At 37.9% G+C, this 12045-nt stretch overlaps 1 protein-coding gene across 3 annotated transcripts in view; it reads left to right on the top strand.

Moving 5' to 3' along the window:
- Positions 1–12045, top strand: part of ZNF451 (zinc finger protein 451) — a 97128-nt gene that overhangs the window by 30172 nt on the left and 54911 nt on the right. For all 3 annotated transcript variants that reach the window (XM_018038936.1, XM_018038938.1, XM_018038937.1), the window contains exons 5-7: positions 3549–3660; positions 7758–7908; positions 9022–9148. In XM_018038936.1, coding sequence (XP_017894425.1) covers positions 3549–3660; positions 7758–7908; positions 9022–9148 — 390 coding nt within the window. The remainder of the gene's footprint in view (positions 1–3548; positions 3661–7757; positions 7909–9021; positions 9149–12045) is intronic.

Raw genomic sequence — 12045 nt, forward strand, 5'->3', positions numbered from 1 at the left:
TATTCTGATTGTATGTTTAAAATGCTTAATACATTAGTGATATTTTTTTTTTTTTAAAAGATTATTTCTTTCCTGGCAGAGACACTGTACATTTTTAAGGAAGCTTCTTTCCGCAAATTACATTAAGTATGTGTGTATGGGGAAAGTCTCTGAGAGAGGAGTGGTTATCAAGATATCCTCTTTTTCTACCCATTTCCTCAGTGATGCTCACTGCTTTTGTGATGAGTTCAGAGTAGTTGCTATGACAGCAAGGGTTTTTCTCAAGGATAGTTTCAGCTTTTACCTTTGCAAACGTTCATCCATTGTATTAAAGACTTTAGCTTGTTGTTGGAGAAAGTTTTTTAAAACTGAAATTCTTGCTTACCCAATTTGAAAGAATGCATTTTTCTAGATTTCTTTCTAAGAGAGAAAGTGACTCACACAGAAGTTTTGCTCCTTGCTTGCTATCCATTCATGAGTTTTTGAAAATTTGGTTCTCCTTTATATATAGCTTATTAAAAAAAAAAACTATTTATAGGTGACGGAAAACAAAAAACAAAATAAACTACCTAGAAAGAAAGATAATAAAACTAATTCTTGAAGAATTGTGGTAGGTGTTAACTCTGACTACAGAAGATAGTAGAAAACGTCTTCCAGCTCGTCCAGGCCTTTTGATTTTTGATGTCTCACTGTTAAAGTGTATTGTCCATCTTTTTAGACAGAAATGTTTTTTTTTTTTTAATCTACTAAAATCTTCATTGAATAAATCACTTTCAGAGATAATGTGTTGTGCTTGACTAGTTGACCAGTTACCAGCTTTGCTTGTTGATATTCCAGGAGTTAAAATGACTCACAAGAGGGGATGTGCCCCTCACATGCATAGGAATAGCTATATAATGCATATGAGCATCTTTGGAGAATTAGTACTCTATGGCTATACTTAGAACAGTATTGTGTAGCTGATTTTTTTTCTGATTACAATCTTGAATCTGCCTGTCCCCCTCTTAACTGTGCTGATAGAAGATCCTGTTACGTTGCTAACAAGGTCATTCAGTATCCAGGTCTGTTTCTTGCAAATCTAGCATTTGTGGCTTTGTTATTTCTTTTTAAGGATATAAAAGCCTTTTTGAGATACAGTATGGTATACTGGTTAAGTGCATGAGTTCTAGAATCAGATTAGAGAATGAAAGTTTAAATCCTGGCATTGTTATTTGTCCTTGTGCAATTTATTTGAACTTCCTATGCCTCAGTTTTCCCATTATAAAATGGGAACCATACTGGTACCCATCTTACAGAGTTATTGAGAAAATAAGATCTAAGATGCTTTAAGAATAGTGCCTGGCACATGGTAAGTGGTTAATAAGTGTTAATTGTTATTAGGTTGGTGCAAAAGTAATTGCAGTTTTGCATTGTTGAACTTTGCCATTTGATATTGAAATATATTCTTAAACAAATGTGGTTATGTTATGCATCATTTTAATGCACATTTCCTGCTATATTTTTTTTCTGATATCTTACTGTTTATTTTATATGTATTTAGACTGGAAAATGATATTAGACTAAAAGCAAATTCAAGCGTTTTTCTTACTCGAGTTCAAACGGTTCATTAAGCAGCAGAGACAACTTGCATCATCGACAACGCAGTTGGCGCAGGAACTGCTAACGAACGTATAGTGCAGTGCTGATTCAAGAAGTTTTGCAGAGAAGACCAGAGCCTTGAAGATGAGGAGTGTAGTGGCCAGCCAACGAAAGTTGACAGTGACCAACTGAGAGCCTTTATTGAAGCTAATCCTCTTAAAACTACACAAGTTGCTGAAGAGCTCAACATGGTCAGTTTTATGGTCGTTTAGCATTTGAAGCAAATTTGAGAGGTGAAAAAGCTCAATAAAGTGGGTGCCTCGTGAGCTGACCAAATAAAAAATATTGTTGCTTTGAAGTGTCTTCTCTTATTCTATGCAATAACAATGAATCACTTCTGGATTGGATTATGACATGCAATGAAAAGTGGATTTTTATGACAACCAGTGACGACCAGCTCAGTGGTTGGGCTGAGAAGCAGCTCCAAAGCACTTCCCAAGGTCCAGCTTGCACCAAAAAAATGTCATGATCACTATTTGGTAGTCTGCTGCCAGTCTGATCCACTACAGCTTTCTCAATCCCAGTGAAACCTTCCATCTTAGAAGTATGCTTAGCAAATCAATGAGATGCACCGAAAACTGCAGTGCCTGGCACCAGCATCGGTCAACAGAAGGGGGCCCAGTTCTTCTCCATGACAACATTGGACTATACATTGCACAACCAGCACTTCAAAAGTTGAACTAATTGGGCTACAAAGTTTTGCCTCATCCACCATATTCACCTGATGTCTTACCAACCGACTACCACTTTCTTCAAGCATCTCTACAACTTTTTGCAGCGAAAACACTTCCACAACAGCAAGAGGCAGAAAATGTTTCCCAAGAGTTTGTTGAATCCCAAAGCATGGATTTTTACGCTATAGGAATAAACATTTCTTGTTGGCAAAAATGTGTTGATTGTAATGGTTCCTATTTTGATTAATAAAGATGTGTTGAGCCTAATTATAATGATTTAAAATTCATGGTCTGAAACCACAATTACTTTTGTACCAACCTATAGATACAGCATGATTAGAGTATGCAGATAGATTCATCAGTAACATAACCAGAAAGATTTAGAGACTGTAAAAGTCTAAAGCCTCTAGTTTAGTAGTTGGCACTGGCCCACTGCCTGTTCTTGTAAATAAAGTTTTATTGGAACATAGCCATGCCCAATTGTTTACATATTATCTATGGCTGTTTTTGTGCTGCAGCAGCAGGGTTGAGTAGTTGCAAAAGAGACTGTATGGGCTGCAGAGCCTTAAATGTTTATCCTGTGGCCCTTTATGGAAAAAATCTTTAATCTAGATGGAGTTGATGTTTTGTACTGGTACATATTAAGTACTAATGAGGGTCTGCTCTTACACTGTTCATTGAACAAATATTTAATAGGCTTCTATATACTTCAGACTACATGTGGAACATTTGAAAAAAAGTGTTTTAAAATGTAAGGATGAAAATAATCATTCGTATTTCCATTCCAGAGACAACCATTGACGTTTATCATATTTATCGTCTGCCTTTTTTCCTCTCTGCAGGCAGAGTTACATATCACTTGAAATAATCTTTGCTTATATTTGACCCTATTCATTTAATACTATTTGGTAACATACTTGATATCAAAAGTATATTCCTAATTCATTGAAAAGTTTGGTTAGTGTTTCTAATGACTTTCATGAAATGTACACACCATAATTTACTTAAACAGTACCCTGTTGTTGGAGATTAAGTTGTTGCAAACTTTGTGCAAATATAGATGACATTGGGATCAACATCTTATTTAGAGCAGGAAACTTTGGTTTGACTTAGCTCCTTAGGATAGAGTTCTAGACTTGGAGTTACAAGTATAAAGGATAATCAGTATTTTCTGATCACTGTTGTGACAAAATCATTTTCTTAAGGAAACAAGATTAGTAATCACAGTTTAATTGATTTTTTTCTTAATATCTTTAGGAAAAAATCGATTTTCAGCATGCTCATGGGTTACAAGAATTGGAATTTATTCGAGGACATTCTGATACAGAAGCAGCCAGACTGTGTGTGGACCAGTGGTTAAAAATGCCAGGTATTCTTTAGAGATCAGAGGCTTCCCTGAAGCCCTAAGGCATTGTATCTGTTTATTCAGTTGCTAGTAAGTATATAAAGTATTGAAATTTACTTAACTGGAGGCCTGCTTTACCTACCAGTTGTCTTCCTATTTTGGCAAAAGTGTATTTTGAATAAAAGTGATCCTTGAGCTGATTAGATATTGCTCATTTATTCATTCATGTGTGTCCTACATGAAATAGTACTATGTGAGGCTATGTGAAGGTGTGTAACAGGTTATTTGAGGTCAGGATTCTGTAAGGAAATGGAATTTAAGCTGAGATAGAAATGATTAGCATTTACTTATTTATTTGTCCATGGAACCTGCGTAGATATTTTGTTGGAAGTGTTGACATCGGAGGCTCATCTAAAGCAGTGGGTAGCTTCTTCATTAATAACTCTACAGACCTGAGATTCCTGGAAGAATTACTGTGGAGCATTTTCCTTCCACCAGATAATTTGGTAAAATTTTTGAGTCAGTAGGACAGTCCCTTGGGGTTCCCTGGTGGTTCAGACAGTAAAGAATCTGCCTGCAATGTGGGAGACTTGGATTCTATCCCTGGGTTGGGAAGATCCCTTGGATAGGGAATGGCAACCCTCTCCAGTATTCTTGCTTGGAGAATCCCATGGAAAGTGGAGCCTGGCGGGCTACAGTCCATGGGGTTGCAAAGAGTCAGACAACACTAACACTTTCAGGATAGTCCCATCATGGCAGCTTTTCTAGCCTGTCTTGTACAAGACCCACTGAGCCCTTAGAGGCTTGGGTTACTCACAGAAACCTTAGCTGTGGATTTAATCCAGCCAAAAGTTTAGTTGCAGAAAGTCTTAGAAATAATCTTTGTATGCAGTGCTCAACTTTGAACCTGGATATCTTGTTCTGTAGTTTTCAGAGCGCTTTTCTTTGAACAGAATAAAATTGCCACTTTTAAAATAATTCCAATAATTTGTAGGTATTTTGACACTTGGCTACTCCCTGACACTGCATTTCCTTCTTATCTCCCAGTATGTTTGTGCCTGGCAAACTCCCCCCTTGCCCTATCCTCCCTCTTAAATACCTTTAAGTTTTTCTTACTTGCCCATGTGGTTAGCCACAGGCAAGTAAGTACTACATTCAGTACTAGAGGGTGCTAGGTTTTTTAGTCTGCCTAAGTTTGATTGCCCAGTTGTCTTTGATGCTACAGTGTTTTATTCATTTTTTGCCTATAGTTTTTACCCTGTTGTGTTGGATTGATATGTTTACATATCTGTGTCTTTTACTAGATTTATATGTTATGGGGACAGAGGCTAGGCCTAATTAATTTTTTTAGTGTCAGTGCCTAAGAAGAAGGCTCTGTCTGCACAGAGATGTCCAATAAGTGTTGGTTGAATATTATACCAGAGTGGGCAATGAGTATTTGCATATGAACACAGAAAGGAAGCCTAGAACCATGTTCCAAATGTGACTGTCATTCAACTAAACAAAAGAATTGTTTGGTATTCCAAACCTACTTTAGAAAAATTTACTTGAAAATTGCTGTCTTTAGCTATATCAGAATCACTTGGGAGTCTTAAATACACGTTTGGGCCTCACTTCTAGAGGGTATCTGTAGATTTGGGAAGATTTTGATACAAAAATGGTGTAGAACTACAAGGCTTACAAGATCTCTTGTAAAATTGTTTCTCTCATATGAATCTAACACTTTCAAGTCTTGTCTAGAATGATTGTTGGGTCAGTAATATATCCCTTTAGGCCTAATCTCTGGGTTTCAGGTTGTCAGAATATTTTCAGTTCAGTTCAGATCAGTTCAGTCGCTCACTTGTGTTCGACTCTTTGTGACCCCATGAATCGCAGCACGCCAGGCCTCTCTGTCCATCACCATCTCCCGGAGTTCACTCAAACTCACATCCATTGAGTTGGTGATGCCATCCAGCCGTCTCATCCTCTGTTGTTCCCTTCTCCTTCTGCCCCCAATCCCTCCCAGCATCAGAGTCTTTTCCAGTGAGTCAGCTCTTCACATGAGGTGGCCAAAGTACTGGAGTTTCAGAATATTTTAATTCACTGTAAATTGAATTCATGAACATCTGAGTGTATATTTTTCTGAGTGGATCAAGTGGGAACAGATGACTCAGTTAGCTGTCTTTATAATTCTTGTCAAGATGTGGTACTGTAGATCACTTCAGGTCACACCTGGTTCATTGGTGGCTGATAAGCTTGTGCTGTGAATTAAGGTCTTTAGTTACATTCTTTTTATGTGGTGGTTTTATCTTCTTGCTTGGTCCCTGCCACACTGTAGCGCTGAAGAGTTAGGGGGCTCTTGCTGGCATAGCGGCTTTAGCACTGGGCTGTACTTGCTGTGGTGCCATTTCTTTGAGGAGCGGAGAGCTGGGGAAAACAGGGATGTCTTTTTGCTGTCAATTATAAAAAGTGAGATTCTACTTCTCAATAGCATTAAGGGACTCCATTCAATCTATTCCAAAGTATCCAGCCATTAAAATTCAGTTCTTTGATTAGAAGTAGTGTAAGGACATTATAATTATTCAAGCTTTGGAAATCCAACTTTTTTATAGATATTTATAGTTAGACCAGTTTTCGCACATTTGAATACTTAGTCATTTAAAAACAACACGCTATACTATTTAAGGAAAAGAGCTGTTTAAATCTCTCTGTATTTTGCCTTTCCCTGGATAAAGCTTATTTTCTTCTAATTGATTGCTTTCTCCACTTTAATTTTTATCCAGAACCTCTATGGTTAAGTAAAGGTCTTAATAGGCAACACCTGGGATGTGGATGGACAGTAAAAATTACTCTTAATTCTGACTGCATTAAGAAATGAAAGCAAAAAAAGGTGTATTGTCATTAATTTTTCTTTGAATATGATTAATGCTGTGTTAGTCCTTTTTTATTGATAGAACACATTTATAAGCATTTTGACAGCATTTAATAGAGCCATTTCTTCCATAAACAGAAGAGCATTGAAACCTTCAACATAGATAACCATTTGGGGATCTTAACTAGGTGATGTTAAAGGTATAACATTTTATTCCAGTTAAATGCTTAAGGACTTGGTAGAAATTGCCATAAAGATAAATACACAATTTTTTGTTATATGAAGTATTCAGAGTATTTGAGTGAAACAAGTTATAAGAAATAATAATAATCAAACTATATATCAGAATCCTCCTAGCACTTTTTAAATTCTTTGTTTATAGAACTTAACTCTAAATTTTTCACTGTACAACATGCATTGGGAGTTTGCCTGGAAACAGAATTTGGCTGAGGCTGGAAAGTTGTGTGACTGTAAGACCAAGATTATGACGGAAAGGGATAATCTTCACCAGATAAAAGGAGTGAAGGCATTCTCCTTGTCCTCCCCATTCCCGTCCCGTCTCAGTTACAGCCTGTATAACTGAACCTTATAATGTGTGTAAGATACTTAAAAGAGAAAATAAGAATTAGAAGAAAAAATCTTTGTCAGCTTATATAAATGAACAGAAGGGAGGCAGGCACAGTGGTTGTAGAGCAACTGGTTTTCTGATATAGTCCATCTCTGACATTTCTTGGCTGTTGAACTTACGGGAACAGTTCTTTACCTCAAGATAATATTACTTGGAGATCTTAATGGTTTTCCTTGTCCCAAATAGCTATTTATTTGTAGGTTGTTATATCTTTTATGAGAAAGTTTGTAAGCACTTAATTACTAGTAGGATCACCCATTTGATGCTGCCCAGAAGGCGATGGCACCCCACTCCAGTACTCTTGCCTGGAAAATCCCATGGACGAAGGAGCCTGGTGGGCTGTAGTCCATGGGGTCGATAAGAGTCGGACACAACTGAGCGACTTCACTTTCACTTTTCACTTTCATGCACTGGAGAAGGAAATGGCGTCCCACTCCAGTGTTCTTGCCTGGAGAATCCCAGGGACGGGGGAGCCTAGTGGGCTGCTGTCTGTGGGGTCGCACAGAGTCGGACACGACTGAAGCGACTTAGCAGCAGCAGCAGCAGCAGTGTTTTTCTGTTGTTTTTTCATAATTTTGATTACCACTCCAAAGGACAGTTACCTGAAATAGGAACTTAAGAGTTTATATTCTGATGATACAGGACTCAAAACAGGCACAATTAATTCTGGAACAAAAGGTTCATTCCGAAGAGGAAGCCAAATTCGAGCATCTGGGAAACCAATTTCATGTCCCATAATGCACTGTAACAAGGAATTTGATAATGGGCACCTTCTCTTAGGACATTTGAAAAGGTAAGTGTGATGTTCAGAACAGTGAGTGCTGAAGGTGAACTGAGAGCGTGAGGCACCTCTGCCATTGTGATTGTAGCTTTATATTCCAAACTCCTACGGTAATTTACATTTCTTAGGCTTCCTAGGAGGCTTGAAGTCAGATTATTCTAGTGATATTCAGTCCTAATACGTTTCATAAAATTCTGACCAGACTCTTTGCATTGATGTACATTTGGATCAGTTTTACAGAAATTCAGTCCGTTAGCAAATTTTAAGAGACACAAAGCATTTACAGATATGTGGGCTAGCCCAAAGAAAGATAATATGTCATTGCAAAGTAAATGCTAAAGGCAAACCAAGTGTAGCAAAGTTAATAATAAATGTTCTATTTATGAGAGCCATGATTTACTGAATTTTGAATAGTAGAGCTTGAGAAAGTAAATATCAAGAGAAGGCAATATTAAGGGAGTTAAATAGTCCTTACCTTCGTAGTCTCCCCTTCTTATAGTTTGAAGAGGGGAGTTGAGAGTTTGGGGCTCTTGACCCTCTCCAGATGTCTCACCCTGCTTATGCCTGACCCTGCTGTGAGAGCCTTCTGGAGAGGGGTTCAGTATTCTACAGATAACTGTATTTTAAGTGTTTTTAATTTTTAAAAAGTCTTTGAGGCAGTTTTCAATGACACAGATTTGTTAAATGATTAAAATGACATTAAAAGGATTAAAAGCCATTTTTAGGAAATAGGTGTGTACCAGAAAGCTTGACATTACATTATTATTCTAGTGATTCATTTACAATTATTTCTGAGTTTTATTTTGTTCCTTGCAAGAAGAAATGGATAATGGCTGTACAGTTTTCAGACTGGAAGTTTGCCAATTTGGCGAAATATGCTTAAATCCATTTTATTGTATCTTGAGTACTTTTTTGAAATTTTAAGATGTTGGTCACTGTTTCAAGAGATAGCATGGTATACGAGAACCACTTGATATTTCTTGAATATAAAGAACGTTATTTAATACTTCAGTAGAAGAAGTGTAAACACTTGAATATGTGTGTCTAACTTAACAAATGAAGCAACTTAGTGCTGCCTCTAGAATATGTCAGATTTTCTGATTTTACCTCTGTTTTGCCAAGTAGGTTCGACCACTCTCCATGTGATCCAACAATTACACTGCATGGACCTTTCATCAGCTCCTTTGCTTGTGTAGTATGTTATAAAAATTTTGTTACTCAGCAACAGTATAGGGATCACCTTTTTGCTAAGGTAAGAACATGTCCTAAGGTAAGAATAGGTATTCTTTTTCTAGAGATCCGTGGGGTGTTGTCTTGCTGTTCTTAAGCTTGCAGTCCATAGTGATGCACCTAAGGATCAAAATTGTGATTGTCTGTGATAAATGAAATGATTTGAAACGTTATTGTGGGCAGTTAACCCTGATAGCTGAAAGCTAACAGTCCTAAAGATTATCATTGAAACACTTTTTATTGAATTGCTCTATGAAATTGACTTACTTTGTTCAAGATGTTCTGTGAGTAAATCACATGATAATCAGAATGGTATTCTTAAGGACACTGCTGTTCAGTACTGGTTGACATGTCAGAGCCATGTAGTCAGTGATGATCCTTTATCAATGCTGGTATTAGGAGATCAGGTATTTAAAAGGTTGTGTTACATGACTCACATTGTGTGAAATCTCAAGGGACATGAGATTGATTCATACTATTAGCAAATTCAGTGTAGTAAAGAGCCCTGTAATAAGTGTTTATCAGACTTGATATTATTAGCAGGTATCTCACTTATTAATGTTACAAAATGTTAATTATGTGATATTTTCACTCTGGAAAAGTTTTAAAATACTAACAAAAAGAAAGGAAATAAGAAACCCCCTTTAAAAAAAGTTTATTAAAGTATAGTTGATTTACAGTGTTGTGTTAATGTCTGTTGTGCAGCGGAGTATTTAGTTATACATATATAGACATTTCTTTGCATATTCTTTTCCATTATTGTTTATCTCAGTATATTGAATATAGTTCCCTGTGCTATTCAGTAGGACCTTGTTTATCTATTCTAAGTATTATAGTTTGCATTTACTAACCTTAAACTCCCAATCCATCCCATCTCCACCCCCTCTCCCCCATGGCAACCACTGGGAAATCACTCTAATGTCGCTATAGAGATAAGCATTATTAACATTTATATATATATATTTCTGTTATTTCTCCATACATAAATATTTTTATATAAGATAAGGTATCTAAATTATTTCATAATTTAAAAAAGCAGTGTGTTGTAAGCATAAATGTTTAAATGTTGAATCAGTATGTACATTTAAAATAAGTGAATGGCATTCTGTATGACTATAATTTATTTACTTATTTATTAGTGATTGGCTGTGCTGGTCTTAGCTGCTGTGTGGGTTTTCTGTATGACGATATTTATTTACTTGTGGATGGCTGTGCTGGTCTTCGTTGCTGCGTGGGTTTTCTGTAGCGTGCGGGCTTCTCACTGTGGTGCTTCAGTTGCTACAAAGCATGGGCCCTTGGGTGCAGGAGCTTCAGGAATTGCAGAGCATGGGCTGAGTGACTGTGATCCCGGGTCCTAGAGCACAGGCTCTGTCGCTGTAGCTGGCCACTGGGTGAGTTACTCTGCGGCATGTGGGATCTTCTTGGATCAGGGATCAAACCTGTTTCTCCTGCATTGGCAGTGTGGATTCTTTCCCACTGAGCCACCTGAGAAGCCTCTCTTTTAATTTCCTATTAGATGTATTAGTTTAAAGTTTTCTGTCATTATAAACAATAACACCTTTAAATACCCTTGTAGCTAAAAACCTATGAAAAGATTGATACTTCAGGTATTTGCTGAGTAAATACTAGGTTTTGAAATAGTAAAACGCTAATGTCCAAAGACTAGTAAGGTTTTTCTTTAAGCCATATTTTCAGAATTCACTAGTCTGTGACCTGTTCCTGAGAGTTATGTCAGTAATGCCCTGGATCCTGTGTAGGTTCACACAGAGTGGAGACTCGTGCTCTCAGCTGTCTCTGATTGAGTTCTCTGTTCCTAGAGTAGACGTGCCTCCTGGCAGTCAGTTTGCTGTCTGCTCCATTGTTAGTTTTAGGGAGCCTGTGTCTTGTTGAACCCTGACGAGTGGCTGTAGTATGAGGGGAATCCATGTGCTCTAGAATGAATAAGCCATAATGGTAATCGTCAGAGGAAACAGGTTCAGAGGAAGGGGAGAGAAGAAGCTGGAAAAGTTGGCAGAGCCCTGCGGAGGAGAAGTGGTCTTCCAGGCTTGGATTCAGATAGATGGAAAGGGCAAGGTGTGGAAAGGAGCCTGCAGAGAGCAGCAAGTAGGGAATAGGGCCGGTGCAGAGAGCAGGGTACACAGCAGGCCCGAGACTTCCATCCCTAGATGGACTTGCTTGTGAGGTTGGCACCGAGCTGTCTGGGAACTTGAAATTGGCAGTTTCCCAAAGAGTCTCTGATGAGTGGCTCTTTGTGCCTGAACTGTAGGTGCAGGTGGTGTGGTTTATGCTGAACACTTGCTTTCCATGTGGGGTTATAGCATTTTGGTCTGTACTAGGCGGGTATGACCTAACCCCCTGGGCACTGAGTCTTTTTTTTTTTTTTTTGAACTCTTATTTAAAAATTTGAACTCTTTTCAAAAATCAACTAATTAATTTTAATTTGAGGATAATTTCCTTACAATATTGTGGTAGTTTTTGCCCTCAGTCAGTTCAGTCACTCAGACTCTTTGCAGCCCCATGGACTGCAGCATGCCAGGCCTGCCTGTCCATCACCAACTTCCAGAGCTTGCTCAAACTCATGTCCATTGAGTTGGTGATGCCATCCAATCATCTCATCCTCTGTTGTCCCCTTCTCTTCCTGCCTTCAGTCTTTCCCAGCATCAGAATCTTTTCCAGTGAGTCAGTTCTTCACATCAGGTGGCCAAAGTATTGGAGGTTCAGCTTCAGCATCAGTCCTTCCAATGAATATGCAGAACTGATTTCCTTTAGAATGGTCTGGTTGGATCTCCTTGCAGTCCAAGGGACTCTCAAGAGTTTTCTCCAACACCACAGTTCAAAAGTATCAATTCTTTGGTGCTCAGCTTTCTTTATAGTCCAACTCTCACATCCATATATGGCTACTGGAAAAAATCATAGCTT

Source organism: Capra hircus, chromosome 23 (assembly GCF_001704415.2).
Source record: "Capra hircus breed San Clemente chromosome 23, ASM170441v1, whole genome shotgun sequence".
Taxonomy (NCBI): Eukaryota; Metazoa; Chordata; class Mammalia; order Artiodactyla; family Bovidae; genus Capra; species Capra hircus.